Here is a 20,830-nt window from a genome sequence, read left to right as displayed (position 1 = left end):
TATTTCTGTTTTCATCATGAAGCCATGCAAATGAAGGCAGGCTTCTAGCAGATTCGCGTTTTTTGTGTACATTCTAGACTGGTTAACCCAAAATCAAACATACTGATTAGCCAAAAGATAAACAAATCGACCAACCAATTACCCAGAGAACTCGAAAAATCCTAGAACTGAAACGTGGGTTAATTTGTTTGCAATCGGAAGTTGTTTTCCGATTCCCGTATTCAATTATAAACTCAGGGGAAGTTTAATTAATACCAAAAAAAAAACGTTTGCCGCTATAATAAGCAACAGACACTTAATACAAAAATGTTGCTATAATAATAATAATAGTGATCGAGATGCTGAAAAATAAAGCCATAGAAAGGACGGGTTGATATTATTTTTCAAAAGAATATGACCAACACTTCTGACGAAGACACTGTACCCTGGCCTGTCCCCTACACCCCCAAGCAAACGACTGTTTTACTGTATTTATATTATATCAATATTTATGCTGATCTCGTAATGCATTATCTCTCCGAGTTTCTGCCAAATGACCAATTTATTATTGAGATGTTTGTTTCCAACATCAGTGGAATCTGGGTTAATGTATTTTTAAAATGTATGTCACGATGGTATTTTGGCTGGAGGTACTATATGTACTGAAGAATGGATCCAGAAATTGATAAGTTAAAAAAGGAGGAAAAAAATCGCTTATATTAGCCCAAGTTTTACACAAAATTAACGAATCTCTCTAACCCGGACCCGCTACTGCCTCTGCTACTGTTTTAATTCCATTATATCGCGCTAGACTTTTTACAATTAGGCTTCTGGAATAGGTTTATGTTGCTACAAGATTGAAGTCATCACTACAGAAGTTTTATGGCCGTCGCCATAAATTCGTGGATCGTTACGGTGTATCCATCTGCGCCATGAAAACTGATTTGCTCAACGTGTCATACTTTCCTTTCCTCTTTCGTCTTCCCCGGACTTGACTTTTTATGAGCATTTCTGGAAAAGCAGAGGGTGCTTACCCTACCGGTGCACCTGGTCCATGCTCCCAGTTTTCATTGGAGTCTGAGTTGCTCATTTACTTTTGTTACTTTGTATGTATTATTTTAGTTACTTTCTGTTCTTTATTTTGATTGTCTGTTTTTCCCTGGATTACATTCTTTTGATTTCCGCTAGAATCTTGGTTCACTTGATTTCTCTTTCAATGTATAAATTGACAAGTAAAAGAAATATTAGATCGTAAATTCCAGGGCCATTGCGGTGGTTTCCAACTTTCCGGTACTTAGTACAACAATTTGTGTAGCTGTTATTCCCGAAAAGAGTGCTTACCTATTTAATTAAGTTTCAATGCGAATTAGTTTTCCGATACCAAACTACTTGGGATTTCGGAAAAAGGACTTTCCGGTATAAGGGCATGTGAAAATGTGAAACAACTACGCCCAAGTAAAGTGAATATATCTTGACATGTATCATGTTTAAACGGAATATGAACTTTATACTCCATGATATTAATTTGTCGAATTCTAGAACTATTCTTCCCACATGTATATTAAAACCGGTGTTTTTGTATATCTGTGTAAACTGGAAAACCTGGAACCCACTCCACACTGGTCCCTAAAAAACTCAACTGGAAAATCTGGAACCCATTCAACACTGGACCATAAAAAATTAAACTACAAAACCTGGCACCCTAAAAAACTAAAATATACCCAACACTGCTTAAACTAAAATCCTGTCTAAACTGAACCCTCTCCTTCTTACTGAATTTGGTCAAATTCTAACTGTTAATTAAGTGTTTCAAACTCATGTTTAAACAAACTGAAAGACACAATAGTTAACAGTTTACTGGGGTAGTTTATAAAAATGAAAATTTTGATATTTCTTTCTCAAAACATTCATTTAGTCATCATTTAATTGTTATTCAAAGCAGTCTTTAGAAATAGCCATTGCCCAGCCTCCCAAGTCAGGGTTTTGAGTCCACCCTCACTCCCCTGACTTGGGAGGATGGCCATTGCCCAGCCTCCCAAGTCAGGGTTTTGAGTCCACCCTCGCTCCCCTGACTTGGGAGGATGGCCATTGCCATTCAGCAGATTTTTCTCTTTCATTTGATACATGTATTAATTTCATTTTAATAAATGCAATATTTTTCACAAACATTCAATGACAAATCATCCTTTATGAACCTAAAAAAGTGAATTTTGTGCTTATTAGTCGAAAAAGACCTGTTTTTGAACTTAAAATATTTACATTCCTTTTATTTTAGATAAATAAAAAATACATGTGGCCTTTCTCCAATCTTTTACTTTAATTTGGTACATCACTCATCAAAATCCACCCAGTGGTTTTTACAGACACCCTTAGCAAAGCTACCCTATTTTCCATCAAGAAATACGAGAAAATTGGCTGATAAACAGCCAAATAGCAACGGCAGTGTTCTATATAGAGAATTACAAGTGACCTCTTTCTAGTATACACTCCCTGCATTACACAACTGATTTTTTTTTGTGGCCATATGAAAAATACTGAGAATGATAAATTTTGTTTTCTCAGACATGTATACCATGGGAATACTATATCCATTCCCATGAAACAACTTTATATTATTACTTATGATAAACTATGTAACAAGGAATGTCATCATTAAATATAAAGTTGTTTCTTAGGTGTGGCCCTCATTTCTTTGTAAGAAATATGACTGAAAAGTAACCAAAAAGTACATAAAGAACGGGACTTCTGAACTATGGTAAACTTCAAGCAATCCATCTCTTTCTTTTATGAAAGAATCCTTAGAAATCCCTATGTTTCTCTCAGTTGTTATTGATGCAAGTCTCCTAATTCGCAATTAACACTTTCAACACTTGATTAAGTTTTAGTTGTAAGAACCCTTAATTTCCATTGCTCTGTGTACCAAGATTTCCTTGATTCCATTTGGTGTATATAATCTACCTCACAAATTAAAAAAAAACCCACAAAAATCAAAGTAAAGTTGCAAAGATTTTTAATGTAAGCAATAACTTAAAAAATAAATAATTCATATAAAATTTATCAATCTATTTCACATTAAAATTTATCAATCTATTTTACATTAATACCAAAACACAATGGCATACAAGCATTCACAATTTTTCTACTGCTTTTATATCTGAAAAAAAAGTTCAGTATCCAAATGTTTGATCAACCAAAATAAAATGTACATTAATATTTAAAATATTCAGTCAGGAAACTTAAAATATCTATATTTGTAAAAAGACCCTCAATGGGGACAGTTAAACCTGGACGTTTCAAACAATGAAGATCATGAACTTCAATAATTACAAACTTCATTTTAATACTTCAGTATTAAGGCTTCATCTCCAACAATATGGGTTTTCCCAAAATATAATCTATACAATTATATCATAATACACCTAAAAATAAATTCATGTACTGCTTGTACATAAAGATAGGATTTAAAGTACTGGTAAGCATGCCTTAAATAAACTACTTAACACAGTTTAATGCTTGCAATTTATATCTCATTTTCAAATGTCAAAATTAAATAGAATGAATAGAAAGACTCAGACAGGAAAATGATACCTATTTTTTTTTTAAATTGAATTAAAAACAGGTATGTAAGATGACAGAACGTGTATTTAAAAATACTAAAAATATTTTTGCAATATTGATTTTGTTGTTATAGCTAAAGGAAACAATTTTTTGGCAGATCATGTACATGTACTGAACTGTTCCTTAAACAGTTAATGTTTCTATTGTTCAAACTTCTAAAATTATATAATCAGTTGTACGGCCATTTAGTAAACTAAATTTGTTGAATCTAATCCACTTTTCACAAAAGTATTGGGTGGGTGGAATGATTCTTTTAAATTTCTTACCAGATATTTGCTAGTCTAATTTTTGCTATTTGAAGTATAGTTATGTTCTAAATCCAAAGACTCATCAGTTGTAGAGAAAAAAAACATTGTATTAGTCACCAAGAAATGAAAGATTTATGAGTTATAGTACCTCAATACTAGAAACAGACATGAATAAAATCCTAATTTTGAAAAAATGGCCCCAAAATTTTGTATTTTTGTCTATTTTTAGGGACTAGAGGGAACTAATTAATTTTATTTAGCATAAAGAAAGTTTAAAGCACCAAATTATCATAAAATGAAAAAAAGAAACTACTTTAAAATCATTCAATTAAAATTTTAAAAAATTATTGCATGACTGTAGCACCTCAGAGTGTTCTAGAACGGTAATCTCCGGTTTTAAGATGATGTTTGTCGACGGACCTTCGTTCTAACAACTTGCAACATAATCAACTTCCTGGCTCCAAACTTGTCACCAAGGGCAACAATTGTTCCTTTGTCTTGACTCATTGTTACATTGAAGACGTCCACACCGGTGTTGAAGGCACAGATCTCACTTCCGTTCTTTGTACGCCAAAGACGAATTGTACCATCCTTAGAACCAGACACAATTATTTCATTATCTACTGATATGGCTGAGCACCACACCTAAAAATTACAAATAAAGTAAGTATAGTAAAATCAACAAGGTAATTTACAAATATATTATAATTTCTGACATAGCAATATCATAATTTCCAGTTGTAATTTCGACATAGCTTTATTGTAATTTTGACAAAGGATGTTGTAATTATGACATGATTTATTCTTAGTTTTCTTATTGAACAACAATATTAAAAAATTACATCTCTTATTCTGTTAATAGTCTTCACTGGAGAATCCGAGGATATGACTATGGGGGTTGGAACCTCACTTTTGTTAAAAAATATTATTAATTTGCACAAAATTTGAGCCAGTATGAGCAAATAATTGTCTGGAATCCACAATTTTTACAAGTTTCTGGATAAGACCATGTTCTTCAAAATGTTTTTTTTTTTTCATTTAAGCTAGCACCGTGAATTCAAAAACATCATCAAAGTGAATACATACAATAATCTGTTTGCCATGAGAAAACATAATGCCCTTTAAGTTCTATTCCAGTTTTCTATACCCAGTTCCCTACATCAAGTTTTCACAACCTAAGTAATCTGAGCACAAATACTAAATATCTCCAGTTGTTGACTGAACTCATCATAGAATTATCTGCATTCTTATTAAACTATATATAAAAACATGTCACCAAAGTCTGTTTTATATTAATTTGATACAACTATTCATTATTGATGTAATATGGTTCAATATTAGCACTTTATAGTACTATGAGAATGCAGTGAATTGTGGGAGTAAAATTCATATTTAGATTCATAATTGTAGGGCAAGGCTGCAGAAATGGTAAACAATGAGGAAATGTTGGTCATTTGTTAATTTTGGACATCAGTGATGGTTCCATCAGAACTCCATCTTTGTTGGAAAATTTTGTTAATTTTATGCAAAATTTTATCCAATAATGAGCAAATTATAGCCTGGAGCCCCTCTGTATAAAATCTCTGCCGTCCTTTATTATAGCCTGGAACCTCTCTGTATAAAATCTCTGCCGTCCTTTATTATAGCCTGGAACCCCTCTGTATAAAATCTCTGCCGTCCTTTATTATAGCCTGGAACCCCTCTGTATAAAATCTCTGCCGTCCTTTATTATAGCCTGGAACCCCTCTGTATAAAATCTCTGCCGTCCTTTATTATAGCCTGGAACCCCTCTGTATAAAATCTCTGCCGTCCTTTATTATAGCCTGGAACCCCTCTGTATAAAATCTCTGCCGTCCTTTATTATAGCCTGGAACCCCTCTGTATAAAATCTCTGCCGTCCTTTATTATAGCCTGGAACCCCTCTGTATAAAATCTCTGCCGTCCTTTATTATAGCCTGGAACCCCTCTGTATAAAATCTCTGCCGTCCTTTATTATAGCCTGGAACCCCTCTGTATAAAATCTCTGCCGTCCTTTATTATAGCCTGGAACCCCTCTGTATAAAATCTCTGCCGTCCTTTATTATAGCCTGGAACCCCTCTGTATAAAATCTCTGCCGTCCTTTATTATAGCCTGGAACCCCTCTGTATAAAATCTCTGCCGTCCTTTATTATAGCCTGGAACCCCTCTGTATAAAATCTCTGCCGTCCTTTATTAAATTTATCACATTCTGGCCATTTGGTTAAACAGCTAAAGGGTTGTTGTTGTTTTTAAAAACATTCTTTTTTAATAAACTGTTACCACAGAGAAAAGTTTTGCTTGTTCGATATTGTCAATATAAAGGTGTGTTTGCTAAATATTATTTTTTGTGTTGCTTTCATATTTTGTACAATAATATGAAATTACAAAATTATCATTTCTGTGTTACCACTACAAAATGCACTAGGCAACAGATGGATGAACATGCAACTCAACTTTTCTGAAGGCCATAAAAAAACACCTCGCCACTTTGTGTGGCAGGGTATAAAAAGTGGTCGCATAATTACAACATGTAATATAATATCATGAAATAGGAAAGGACTGAGGAATTGGAATATCTGACAAATTAAAGATGTGAAATACTTCAAATGGAAAATTCTTTTTAAAATAATATGTGATTATGAGTGGCAAAAATGTGAGTAGCTGGGGATTAATTGTTTTTTTTATCCCATCACATTGAGATAAGAGGGATTTAGTAAAGATGGAATTCAAATAAAAATGTCCACATGAACTATAAAAAACCTTAATGTTTAACTTTTAAGATTAAATTAAAAAGTCAACAAACCAAGGCTGCAGGGGTATATGCATAAAATTGGCATGAATTTGTGATGCAATGATGGTAATACATCTATATCATTGACTTAGCATAAGGGGTTCATGTTGAAACGAACTTATCTTAACACTTAACATTAAATTTTGACATTAAATCAACAGACCATAACTGGGGGTATATGCATAAAATTCGCATGACTTTGTGATGCAATGATGGCAATGCATGTGTACACAAAATATCATTGACCTAGCATAAGGGGTTCATGTTAAAATGAACCTATCAAAAAACTTGACGCTGGAAAAGTAATACCTAAGTATCGTCTTCCCCGACTTTCATCGCAAGCGAGACAAAAATCCCTTGACTTTTATTAGTCTTAATTTAGTGACAGGTGTCATTTATTTAATGCTCAGTCACCTGTAATCTATCTACTGTGCCAAAATGACTTTTTGCCTGCATTATTTTAGTTCATACCATTATTAGTTTAACTTAACTTGCATGTATCTGCATACATATGTTCGTTCATTAAAAATCAATTGAGGGATACTTAACTGTAGGGAAGGTTTATCTAAATAGTTCCAAATTAAGTAGTGTTCTTGACCTTTGAATCATACTTATTATATACCTCATCAGTGTGACCTCTCAAGGTCTGTACAGGCTTTTCTATGGTCATATCCCATAATTTCATTGTGTTATCAGCTGAAGCTGATACAAGATATCTATTGTCCTGTGATAAGGTCACAGCCTTGACCTCTCTATTGTGAGCATGACCTCCGGCATCAAGTAACTGTCTGTCAGCCTGTCCTGTTCGTAATTTCCAAACAACTAGGTCTCCATTTCTTAATCCTGTACATGCCTCTTCCTGTGGCAAAATGGCTGTGCATTCTGGGTTGGCGTCAAGTCGTAAAACATTAGCATCATTGATGTTGTAACTTGTCAATGTCATGTCAAAAACAACAAACTCGGCATAATTGTCGAAAGAATTTGTGAATCCTGCTACACAGTAGCGATCGTTCTGTGATAACGCTAAAAAGTTTATGTAATCATTGTTTCCTACTGGTGCGTCATATCTCATTTCTTTGATTGGCTGATTTCCAAGAAGATCCCATACAACTATACTAGTTGCATTGCCGAATTTGTCTGATCGTCCAAATACAACTTTGTCTGGATCTGACATAACGCACAAAGCTGAGCATGTCTCATCAACACCCATATCTAATGGTTTGCCTGTTACAAAGTCCCATATCTAAAAGATGACACAGAAAACATTTTTAAAACTTTCAACTTTAAAGAATATAATTCAGAATTCATTGAAATGTTTATATTATTGAAAAAAAAATGTGACAGCAATAATAAGATCTAAGATCTAACATTTTTAATAGAGTTTTCTTTCTCAATAATAATTACTGAGAAAGAAAACACTAATACAAATGTTATTGATAATTTTGCAAAAATTAAAATTGCATTTTGGGTAATATTTGCAATGAATAATTTCTAAATTCACACTTCTGGTATCATGTAATAAATTCAACACCTTTCACACATATTGGACTCAAACCCTGACATTGTTGTGGTATCTTAATTAAAAGCAATTTTTTATCCATTCAATGATTATTTTTATCATATACTGTAGATATTTTAATTTTCATGGTTTGTGATTTTTGTGGATTCTGTCAAGTGCACAAATCATCAAAATACTTGCCTGCAATTTTTTCACTGTGACACCTTTCCTTGTGGAATATTCATTAATTTCAAGATCAGCATGAACAGCACCAACCAACAAACGATCGTTACAGGCCAAGTGTAGATTGGTTGAACCAACAGTATCTCCCTTCATTATCCTGAGTAGTTCTCCAGTCTGAAAGAAATTATATACATCAATCAATAATAAATACAATATTTCATGGGGCACATCTAAATACAACTGTAGAGGTCATTCCCTGAACAGATGGGGCAAATACTGAAACACTATTCAAGCTAGATACAGCTCTGAATTTTGATTGCTGTTAAATATTTGAAACAGGATAAGAATTTGACTAGAATCAAAGTGGCATTGCTTAGACCCTTATTCATAAATGGTTTCAGTCAAAACCCCCATAATCAATCCTGCCTACGATTGGTGGCATGGCAACTCATCATATCATTATGGCATCTCATAAGCCAATCCCATATATTGGTGTACAAAGTTACTGAGGAAATCAAAAGTTGGAAAAAATATAGAACAGAATTGAGCTTTCTTCCATTTCGACATTCTACTTGAATAAACATTAAAATCTTTCATGAATTTATTGTACAATCACTATGTATGAGGTTGGGCAAGAAGGCAGACAAGCCCAACTTTTAGACGTTTGTTGATGCAGAAAGCCATGCTATATATAGCCCAAAAGTCTTTCCTGTGAGTCTAACACATTGTATAATGGGACAGCATTATTGAACTCACAAAACTATTCCATCGCCATGGAGGATCAATCCCTAAATAGCTTGGTGATACGTCAGTGACAAACCGCTTCACTAAATAGCTTGGTGACAGGCCAGTGACAAACTGCTTCACTAAATAGCTTGGTGACAGGCCAGTGACAAACCGCTTCACTAAATAGCTTGGTGACAGGCCAGTGACAAACCGCTTCACTAAATAGCTTGGTGATAGGCCAGTGACAAACCGCTTCACTAAATAGCTTGGTGATAGGCCAGTGACAAACCGCTTCACTAAATAGCTTGGTGATAGGCCAGTGACAAACCGCTTCACTAAATAGCTTGGTGATAGGCCAGTGACAAACCGCTTCACTAAATAGCTTGGTGACAGGCCAGTGACAAACCGCTTCACTAAATAGCTTGGTGATAGGCCAGTGACAAACCGCTTCACTAAATAGCTTGGTGATAGGCCAGTGACAAACCGCTTCACTAAATAGCTTGGTGACAGGCCAGTGACAAACCGCTTCACTAAATAGCTTGGTGACAGGCCAGTGACAAACTGCTTCACTAAATAGCTTGGTGATAGGCCAGTGACAAACCGCTTCACTAAATAGCTTGGTGACAGGCCAGTGACAAACCGCTTCAGCTAAAGAATCAATCTTTTAGTCAAGTCAATTAACTGGCTACCTACTACAACACAGGTAGGTCATCCTGAAGCAGTAAATTGATGAAGTCATTATACCTGCATATTCCAGACTTGTGGTGGCCCTAGAGTTGATCCGGTGACAACAGTACGTCCATCTTCATTCATCAAACAGCAATCTACGCGGACTTCATCACCAGCAGCTCCGGGTGTGACAGCACCACTGGCAGAGTGGTAAGTGACAAGTTGTTGAGTTCCTTGGTTGTTGACTAAGACAGTTCTTACATTCTGCACCTGTGGGTAAAAATGATATGAATGATACTTTTTGTTTCTTTATTGATGTTTAGGTTTCACTCAAACATATCAGTTCACTGTAAATTTCAATACTTGTCTCAAAAGAGGTGCTTTTTAAAAAAAATATTAGTAATTTTGTAAACTTCCTATTATTGATGCAGAAAATGCCAGAATGATATTCTAAAATTGACAATAAACAACATTTTTTATTATGAATATTTTCAAAAATCAATGACTGGATGCTACCATTTATGACATTATCTTTTACTTCTAAATACATAACAAAGTTCTCCTTACAGCTCTTTAAAGTTTCCCCTATACAGAAGTAGACTATGTTAACTTAATAAGAGAAATAAACTGTATCTGATGCTTCACCAGACCTACCCCTCATGACTCTTTCTTGAAAAAATGAAAACATTGTGCTGTATTTACTCATGGTATTTGATGCTTCATCATATCCACCCATTATGACTTTCTTACATGATAAGATGAAGGCAAGGTGTTGTATTTGTTAATGGAGTTTGATGCTTCACCAGATCCACCCATTATGACTATCTTACCTGATAAGATGAAGACATGGTGCTGTATTTATTCATGGTGTTTGAAGCTCCACCTGATCCACCCATCATGGTACCAGAACCAGAGGCGAGATCGTAATCAGCTGTAGTAGACTCTCCAGCATCCATGGCACTGTACATCTTGTTGGCTGAGTAAGACGAAGATTGTCCACCTGAGCTGTATCCAGCACCAAATCCTGAGTGAAATAACAAGATAAGGAGTTTGAAATAAGTTTAAGAAAAACAGTTAAAGATGCTTCTTAATTTACATACTACTACCCCGTTAAACAATAATTAACAATTTTAATCACAAAACTTTTATCAGAAACCACTTTAGTTACTAAAAATATTGTAGACATGGATAATCAAATTGCAGTTACCCCCCTCAGCATCTGCCTCTATCTTTACCAAACTTTAACACTTAATCTTTTGTCTCCAACCATACATTACTTCCTTTATCATTTGCTTATAGATTAACAATAATATGTCTCCTCAAACTTTGCCTCATGCCATACATAATTACCTGTAGCTCCACCACTACCTCCACCACCCATAATGGTTCGGGTTGTTGTTGAAGAGAACTCCCCACTTGACATCCCATATCCCCCTCCAGCTCCTCCTCCACTCATACCAGATCCTCCGCCCATTCCAGCTCCTCCACCTGTGGTAGCTGTAGAACTTTGGTTGTAGGCTGTGAAAGCTGAACTACTACCTCCTCCTCCCATACCAGAGCCTCCACCCATACCTCCTCCCGCACCACTGCCTGCACCTCCAGCACCACCATTAACAACAGTTACCTAAAGGGAGATAACTTAGTATAATGTCTTCAGTTTGAAGATAAATTAATGGCCAGATAAATGAAATTTCATAAAAAAAATAATGGTATATATCTTCATAAATAGACTTAAATTTAACATATATGCACAAATGCAATGATTTCCAATAAAAATATTGATTAATTTTACAAATCTGCCAAAATAAAAATTTCATTGCAAAGTCATGTTATAAAGACATGGTTATATCCTTTTTTAACAAAATAAGAAATCAATAAAAAAAAACACAACATTCCAGAACTAGTAAAAAATAGTACCAACAATAGATGCTTAATTTATTCATTAATAGAACAAGAGGCTCCAAGGAGCCAGAATCGCTCACCTGGTTAAATTTAGTCTTTCTAGGGGAATAAATTTAACAAGGAGTTGTTCAAAAATTTTGACTCAAGAAGACTTTGGTAAGACTTATCATAAGAGGATCATTTCAGCAATTGGAAAAAGGAAGAAAGAAAGTTTCTTTCTATCTATAATAGTTTTCAAGATGAAAACTGTAAAATTGTCATTTTTCATCTTTCAAGTGCAATAACTCTTACAAAGAGTCATCTGACAACTTTGATTCCTTGAAGACTTTTGTAGGCCTTAAAATATGGATCATTTTAGCATTAAAGAATTCGGCTGAACCTAATGGTTTTGGATATATAATAAGCAAAAAAATACTGTCTGACCCTTATGTTCTATTTTTAGTAACAGTGGCCATGTTTTTTAATGGATCAAAAATCTCCACATCAATTCTTTGCAGGATACCCCAAGGAATATTTATACCAAGTTTGGTTCTAACTGGTCACATAGTTTCAGAGGAGAAAACTTCTGAAAGAAATAACATTGAAAATAGCAAAAAACGTAAAAAAAGGGCCATAACTCCAATATGGCTAAACAGATTAAAATGAAAATTTGACCACAGATAGATTTCAACATGCTGAAGACTTTTATCCCACATCAGAATTTTCATGAACCTAATGGTTTAGGAGATATATGCAAAAAACTACTGTGTGACCCCTATGTTCTATTTTTAGTAATGACTGCCATGTTTTTCAACAGAACAAAATTCTCCATACCAGTTCTATGCAGGATACCCAAAGAAACATTCATACCAAGTTTGGTTCCAATTGGTCAAGTTGTGTCAGAGGAAAAGAGTTTTGAAAATTGTTAACAAGGATGATGGACAACGATGATTATGGATGTTAAGTGATGGCAATAGAACTTAAACTAAGTTCTAAAAAACCACTAAAAACCACTTTATATGAACAATCTAATAACAAGCTCAGAAAAAACCACAGCAGAAGGAAAATGGCTTATTCACCATAAATACTAGTATTCTTGTTATATTATATGATTTTTAAGTCAAGGAAAAGGGAAAACTTTCATGAATATCAAATGTGAAACTAGGGGTTCAAGTTGGTGGTGGTTCCAGGTCTAGGAACCATAATTTCTGACCTATGACCTTTAAAATTTCATTTAAATGGATCCTGGACCTTCAAAATAAACAATTTGTTGCACACTTGTGTTTTTCCAAGTGTGGACCATCTATTGGAAACTTGCAAAAGTCAAGGACCTTCCACTTGAAAGTAAATTTGAACCCCAGTTGACATTTTCGCTTAAATTTCATCTTCCCATTATAGACAATGAAGTGTTGCCAAAAGAAAAAAAACAGAAAAGGAGACTTCTTGATTTCAATCATACCACAACCTAAATTTAATACAATATTCTATGATGAAAAAAAAAAGTTAAATATTACAAGGCCTACATTATTACAAGTTTAGATTATTAAGGAGAATGTTTCATAGAGTGTGAAATTAATTCAGGTTTGATCACTGTTAAACTATGTAAGGAAAGGCTAGTGTATTGTGTCAATGATATTTGGGGGGGGGGAAGGTGTAGGGAGGGAAAGCAAAAAATCATAAATTTCAATGGCTAAAACAAACAAGCTACTATGAAAAAATTTTAAAACCAACAAATTTCATATTTTGTTCAAAACCAAACACTTATAATGGCCAATGACTTAAAGATATCTTTTTTTTTGAGGGGGTGGGTAGGGTCAGATATACATGTAATGCAAAATATTACATTTTACAAATTAGAAACGTTTTTATATAAAAAACCACTTACTGCTCCTTCCTCTAGCTGCAGATAAATAATAACAAATCAACAACTAGTGAGTTATTAACTGATTGATTGTGCTTTAACATCCAATGACAGATACTTCATGCTTTTCTGAACAAGAACCTTTGACCAATTGAATAGACCCCTTTTTGTAATAGACCAACACACAGTGCCATATTTTTACATGCTGTGCTACATCACAGAAGCAAATGCCTGCATGTAGGCTGACCCAATTTGGCAATGAATTTTCTTGAGCCCTTAATTTTCATCACTGACAAAATGCTTCCAGAATGCAAAAAAATTCTGACCTCATTATGTAATCTGAAATCTCAGACACATTATTCACATCATGAGGCAACTTGTTCTCACTCCACAATGTGTCCATCCCCTTCAGGCTAGAAACCACTAATTCCACTTCCCATAGGCTTCTATGCTAATTTCACAATATTCAATGGCTTCTCTGGACTTTACCTTAACTTTAACCTGCAGAGGACTATATATCAGCATGATTCTACATATGTCAGCTCACAATTCTCAGAATGGCATGTGGGGTTAGCAGACTTGCAGTGCAGTACTGGTCACCGGAAGTGAGGAGTCTATAAATAGCATGGGAAATCCCAGTGTTTTCACAAGATAGGGGTATATTTAGAAATCATTATGGAGATTAGGCTTCACATCACAAGAAGCAAAATGCACCTATAAAATGTACAGAAATGTTTTTCCTTTCAGAAACTGTTTAAATTTTTTAAATAAGATGAGAACTTTTTTCACAGCACTATGAGGAACAGGGGAAATTTCTGCGTAGGACTATTTTTGCGTACGTTCCAAATGCTCATTGGTTGAATTGGTGGTCTGTAACCCTAACACCATGTGCTCTGCAGAGAAGCAGTTGACAAACAATTTTTTAAAGTCTTCAATGTGACTTGGCCAGAAATTGAACCCACAAACTCCAGCACTTGAGGCGAGCACATTAACCTGATATCCTAAGACAGTTGTGAAATTTTTATATTTATTTATGACATAGCCGATCAATATGGGTCACTGCAGTTGCAGTAATAATTATTTCCATCAATAATTTACAAAAATTATAATAACAACAAATTAAAACATTCATAACATTGCAATTTTTTAATTTAATCAGAGAATTATCTCCCTTGGGAAATCATCAACCTAGATGTATGAAACCAGCGATGATTTTTTTTCTACCTATAATAATCTAACACTATTACTATTAGCTAAAAACCTAAATCAGCAAACAAAATGTAAATACTCCTAAATCAAAACATCTATAAAACTGACAAATATCCAGTATTCACTGAGGTATCAAAACATCTATAAAACTGACCACTATCCAGTATTCACTGAGGTATCAAAACATCTATAAAACTGACCACTATCCAGTATTCACTGAGGTATCAAAACATCTATAAAACTGACAACTATCCAGTATTCACTGAGGTATCAAAACATATATAAAACTGACAACTTTCCAGTATTCACCGAGGTAAAGCGGATGATTGTAACAGCTTTAACAGTCATCCCAAGATGGAGAATGGAAATTAGGGTAAGAATATTTTTCTTTAATAAAGTTGTCTATTCCAATTATTCAACAAAATAAATATGACAGATAGTCATTCATCAATGCATGATATTTGAAGTGGGAGGCATATGGGTAAAATGTATGATTAATGAAAAATTACAAAGTAAAAATATTGGCGGAATGACCGTCATGAAGAATCTTCTTTTTACAAACCAACATTCATTTCTTAAAAAACGTGTGTGATATGTTATGGATGAAAACTGATTGAAAAAAAAATTTGGCATGTACGACCTACTGCTTGGGTTATCCAATTTTGGCAAACCAAAATATTTTGCTCTTCAAATCGAAAAAAGGAACAGATATGATGAAACATCAAAAATGCACCATTTTATAACCTTATACCTCAATGGCCAGATAAATAAAATGAAATGAAATTAATGACTTCACTTTTCATAAAAAAAAAAATACTGGTATATATCTTCATAAATAGACTTAAGTATCAGTCTTTATAAAAATCAAACAGAGGGTGATTCATGCATGTCAAAAAAAGTTTTATTTCTTGTTCAGAAACAGATCACATGACCAGTCTTAGTTATTCATTTGGGGGTTGTGCTTTTGAGATACCCCATAAAATTTATATAGATTGTACATGAAATTAGCACTTCGAGTTATCGTTCTTCAATTGGCTTGACCTGGTTGATTTTAGTGGGAAGTTTAAGTGTAGTTTTCGCAAAAGTATAGATCTAAATACAGAAAAGACTATTGTCACATAAAAATATAGAATAAGTAGACCTAAAAAGCATCATTTGTTCTGTGGGTTTCTCTACACCATGAATCACCTTACCATAGGCAGTGTCTGAATATAATATGGACTGGTACTTTAATTCAACATTTGCAAAAATGCATTCAAATAGGATGAGCTTCAAAGCTCCTTAGACCACAGCCATGGTAAAAAATTGATAAACACATAACCAACATTTCGTGCAACACACAGATTGCATCTACGTAAAACATAAAGAAACTAGTCCTATTTGAATTGAAATAAATCATAGAAACTCAACTACAACATTGTTTTACCATTGGCTAGCCATTCATGTTATTTAACTATTGCTCAGGGTAAAACAATGCAATATAAATGGCCAGACTGTGGTAAAACAATGATAGAATGGAGTTTCCCTGTTATATTTCTTAAACAATTTCCAATTAAAATATTGATTAATTTTACTGATCTATCAAATCTAAAATTTCCTTGCAAGTCATGTAAGTAAAGAAAGGCTTATATTCATTTTTCTAATTATTAAAAAGAACAGATACTGTTTTTTATTGCAATAACTGATTTATATGAAAAAAAAAAGTTCCCCTTCTATTATTCTACTTTTAAATGGTGTTAAAAGCATCAACAACATTATGGAAAAGTGGGGGGGAGGGCATCCTTAATGATTTAGTGCGACAAACAGTGAGACCTATCTAAACAGAATCTCTTTTGGACTCAATCAAATCTATCATTTGATAGTCACTGGCAATAAAACACAATTTTTTTAGTTCCCTCTTCAGTATAAACATCTTACCTTAGCTCCACCTGCACCAGCACCAGGTCCACCTCCAAGGGCTTGAGCCACTGGCAGATTGGTTGCAGTCGGAGCAGAAATGACAGGTCCACCTGGTCCTCCGCCACCCCCAGCAAAGGCAGGTACGCCAGGTTTTAGACCCCAAAATGCCCACATTAAGCTTGCTAAAAATGCCATTGTTCCTAAAATAGCTCCCATAACAGCACCAGCTCTTGCTCCACCCCCTGCTGCAGTGACAGGCACTGCACCTATCCCGCCTCCTGTTAGACCAGCAGCAATTGGTGTTCCAGAACCTCTTGGTCCTGGTAGTCCTCCTCCTCCTCCTGACAGAGATCCTGGTCCACCGACACCAACATTACCCCCTGGACCACCACCACCTGTACCAGTTCCTCCTGTCCCAGGGACAACAACACCTCCTCCTCCTATATCAGGAGGAATAGGGTATGGTCCACCTTCTGGGGGAATAGGGGTCCGTGGTGGAGCTGTTGGCCTTCTGAAATGATAACAATAGTTTAACTACCTATGTGGAGTAATAATTGCCCGTTGAATTACATGGAGTAATGATTGCTTTTTCATATTCAGTCATGATTCCACTCAATCATTCATATTAAAGTCACTATGGTCTCTTAACACACATATATCCCTTTACCATAATATAGTTGGTATATTTTGCAGGGTGCTAATTTTGGTATATTATATTGGTCTGTCTTAAAATGCTAAAAATAACTCAGCAAAATATTGACTCTAGGCGTAAGTACTTAGTGCACCACTTAGCATCAACCAAATATAGTCCACGCTGGATTTCCCTACATTTGAATGGCGGCTATCCCAAAAGGAAAGGGAGAACCTGGATATAACAGCAGACAACAGTTTTACTGGGAAAAGAAATTGAATAACCAATTGAAATTATGCTATCAATTAAAATTATTGTTAGCAAGCTCAAAAGGAGAAGATCCACCTGCTTTAAATGGATTTAAATGTAAAGCACTTGATGGATTATCTCCCTTTGGCATTATTCAATAGTAATTATAAACCTTTATGCAAATCTACATATGATATCCAACCTTCCAGTAAAGTTTAAGTCCCTTGAGTGTTTTTTTTTGAGTGGCATGTAAAAACCTTAATTTGGATTATCTCCCTTTGGAGGCCTTTGATGGTAATTATATTCCTTCATGTAAATCTACATGTAATACCCAACCTTTGTACTAAATTTCATAAAAATCCCTTGAGCAGTTTAGGAGGAGTTGCACTTATGAGGTATTACAATGTAAAACTCTATATTTGAATTGTATCCCTTTGGAGTCCTCCTACAGTAATTATATTCCTTCATGCGCAATGGGGGATCCAGGGAGTAGTCCACGGTGCACCAGGCCACATCCTTGCTGAACCTCATTTATTTTAAAGGTGACCATTCTTAATGAGCTAACTTACAAACAAAATAAATCTTTCATCGTAGTAATTGATTTAATTGCACTACCCTAAGGTGTCGACAGTACAGGACCCTAAGGTGTCAAAATGACAGTACAGGACCCTAAGGTGTCAAAATGACAGTACAGGACCCTAAGGTGTCGACAGTACAGGACCCTAAGGTGTCAAAATGACAGTACAGGACCCTAAGGGGTCAAAATGACAGTACAGGACCCTAAGGTGTCAAAATGACAGTACAGGACCCTAAGGTGTAAAAATAACAGGGATCAAGGAGTTTTACCTGGTATTTAATTGTCAAAATGACAGTACAGGGATCAAGGAGTTTTACCTGGTATTTAATTGTCAAAACAACAAAGATAACTTCAGATTAACCATGTAAAGCAGCTGACCAGACCCAAAACTTCTGCAAATACCTGAATGATAGTATTTTTAGCCGAGAAGATGTCACAATTTTCAAACTTAGTAGAATTTTGTGATGGCCTAAATGATCATCTGTTCAAGCATCGTTTTGGAAAAAAAATATAAAACCTTCATGTTGATGATTCCTGCTAAACATGGTGTTGGTATGTATACAGCAACTCATTAATGAACAGAAATACCAAACCTACTGTGAAATCTATGCTTCTAGAAAATTAGTTAATTGACCCATCCCAGGAATAAATTTTGAGGTCCTTAAGAGCAAGGGGCCCAAGAGAAGAGTGTTCTTGCAATTGGTGAGAAAAAGATGCTGGACTCAAATATTAACCTCCTTAAAATTGCTGCCTTTGCAGTTATTGTTTCTTATCCTGATCAGACGATGTCATTAAAAAAAAATATAGTGACTGATAATTACACATATTCCATGCGTATTACCAGCTCACAAATTAAATCTAGAAATATATAAAAGAAAAAAAAAACATGAAGAAGCACTCAATTGTCTTAGTGTGGTAATACTAACGATGGCACCATGTATTACTTTATCACACAATGCAGAAGTTGTGAAAAAATAGTGAAATCCTGTTTTCTGTTGTAAAATGTGAAGTTTAGGCTTCTGGCACAGGGTTATGATGCTACAAGATTAAAGTCATCACTAGGTCTCAGTATCGTATTAATTTTCCCATAGAATTCTATAGTGAAGTGCATATTTTTAGGATTTTTTAAAAAATATGTAAATTGATTCAATAAAACTTTCACTTATGTAGCATTTCTAAGGACATGTGAAAAAATAATTTCCCGCAGAGAAAATAGGGTGAGTCCACGAAGATCGGACAGAAAAGTAGTCTTGAACTATAAATAGCCATTTTCCCTACTTTCACTTTCATTTTACACTCACCAAACCAACCTTTTCAGTGGAACATTTTTATGATATTATGTTAGATTTTCTCTTAAAAAAAGTTCTTCATCTTCCAGTGTAATGTTTGCTCTATTTTATAAGTCATTGTTCATATCTTTTGACAAAACAGTAGTTTGTAGAGAGGCAAAAAGAAAATGCACTATATTTTTATAGCATCCATGTTTTGACGTACACCCGCTCAGGGATATGCAATACGATACTGGTACCTATTACTAATAAACATTTCAATATAATCCTAAAAGTTGTTGTTTGTCTGCTAGAGTATTCATTTTCATACTGAAAATTCAGAATATCATTGCCCTGCTGCAAACATGAGTTTTCTATTAAAATTTTTATATAGGTACCCTATTCCAGGCACAAGACTAATATCTCAATGTTAGCCAGAAAATATTACTTTTGATAAAAAGCTGCTGCATTAGTCAAACTAAGCAAATTTGTGGTTTATTCTGACATGGTAGATACATGAGCTGTACTATGAGTTCCATGTCATTATTCAATCCCCACTTGTGAGTTCCATATATGGAAATATTAATATCTGAACCTCCTTTTTTGTCTGTAACTCAAGGGAGCCTCTTGTTTATAGTAAGTATATGTACCGGTACAACCAACTGTTTTAAACTATAGATATGGTCATTTCAATTATAATAAATCCAGAAAAAATTATACCAATATCATAGTTTTAAAAAAATATAGCTTTTCATATGCAGAAAATACAGATTTTAAGCCATTTTGGTATCCCAGGCAGATACAAATGGACCTCAATATGACAGGAAAAGGATTTTTTCTTTAAAACAGATAGTTATGATGCAAGAAAAATAGTTTACTGGTGTAAATATTATAATAACAATTGTTTGCTTTAGATACTTTTTGAAAAAATTCAGTTTTTATATGAAAAAACACCATTATTTTTCTTGCCGCATTAGAATCTGTCCTTTTGAACCACTAAAAAAAGTCCACTAAAAAATTGGCTGTTGACTTTTGTGACATTTCTGTGTTTAAATCAACCACACAGTTATATGGCAACTCATTTTAGCTATTTTTTAAAAAAAAAAAACAAAAATTAAAAAAATATTCATTTTTTCATATATAAGAGGCAATGTATGGAAAATGACTATTTTCAAGTCCTAACCACATACTTAAAATGTGTTGTAACTTGAAAACTATCCTTTATGCAGGAGTATTACTTGCTTTAGGTTACCTGAATATAGATATGCTCATCATAAATAGTAAAGATATTAATTTTATTGAACTGATATCCTACAAATTCATGAAAACAAAATGTATTTCCAAATTTGGTAAAGATTAACCATAAATGCAAAAAACCAGAGCTACCATAAAAAATCAGGTTCAAAATTTGGCTAATTCATCTTAAAAGTGTTACCTGCATTGGGGTACTACTTTTTCAGCTGGTAAAGACCACTTGCTGAATATCCAACTTTACTTGAAAAACTGGCTTACTAGGTCTCAGTA

At 34.3% G+C, this 20,830-nt stretch overlaps 1 protein-coding gene across 3 annotated transcripts in view; it reads right to left on the bottom strand.

The window, feature by feature from the left end:
- Window positions 1-2,972: 2,972 nt before the first annotated feature.
- The window catches only part of LOC148600357 (neurexin-3-like), a 55,482-nt gene continuing 37,624 nt past the window's right edge, over window positions 2,973-20,830 (bottom strand). For 2 of the 3 annotated variants that reach the window (XM_088558012.1, XM_088558015.1), the window contains 8 exons: window positions 16,600-17,092; window positions 13,498-13,512; window positions 11,082-11,355; window positions 10,562-10,755; window positions 9,807-10,001; window positions 8,355-8,510; window positions 7,278-7,898; window positions 2,973-4,490 (listed from right to left, as the gene is read on the bottom strand). In XM_088558012.1, coding sequence (XP_088414138.1) covers window positions 4,242-4,490; window positions 7,278-7,898; window positions 8,355-8,510; window positions 9,807-10,001; window positions 10,562-10,755; window positions 11,082-11,355; window positions 13,498-13,512; window positions 16,600-17,092 — 2,197 coding nt within the window. In that variant the 3' untranslated portion in view covers window positions 2,973-4,241. The remainder of the gene's footprint in view (window positions 4,491-7,277; window positions 7,899-8,354; window positions 8,511-9,806; window positions 10,002-10,561; window positions 10,756-11,081; window positions 11,356-13,497; window positions 13,513-16,599; window positions 17,093-20,830) is intronic. The other variant, XM_088558013.1, reaches the window with a different exon arrangement.

The sequence above is a fragment of the Perna viridis genome, chromosome 13, assembly GCF_037379345.1.
Source record: "Perna viridis isolate PV_CMFRI_1.1 ecotype Kerala chromosome 13, ASM3737934v1, whole genome shotgun sequence".
NCBI classification, from domain to species: Eukaryota; Metazoa; Mollusca; class Bivalvia; order Mytilida; family Mytilidae; genus Perna; species Perna viridis.
The sequence above is the reverse complement of the archived record's forward strand: the minus strand, read 5'-3'. Positions and strand labels throughout refer to the sequence as shown.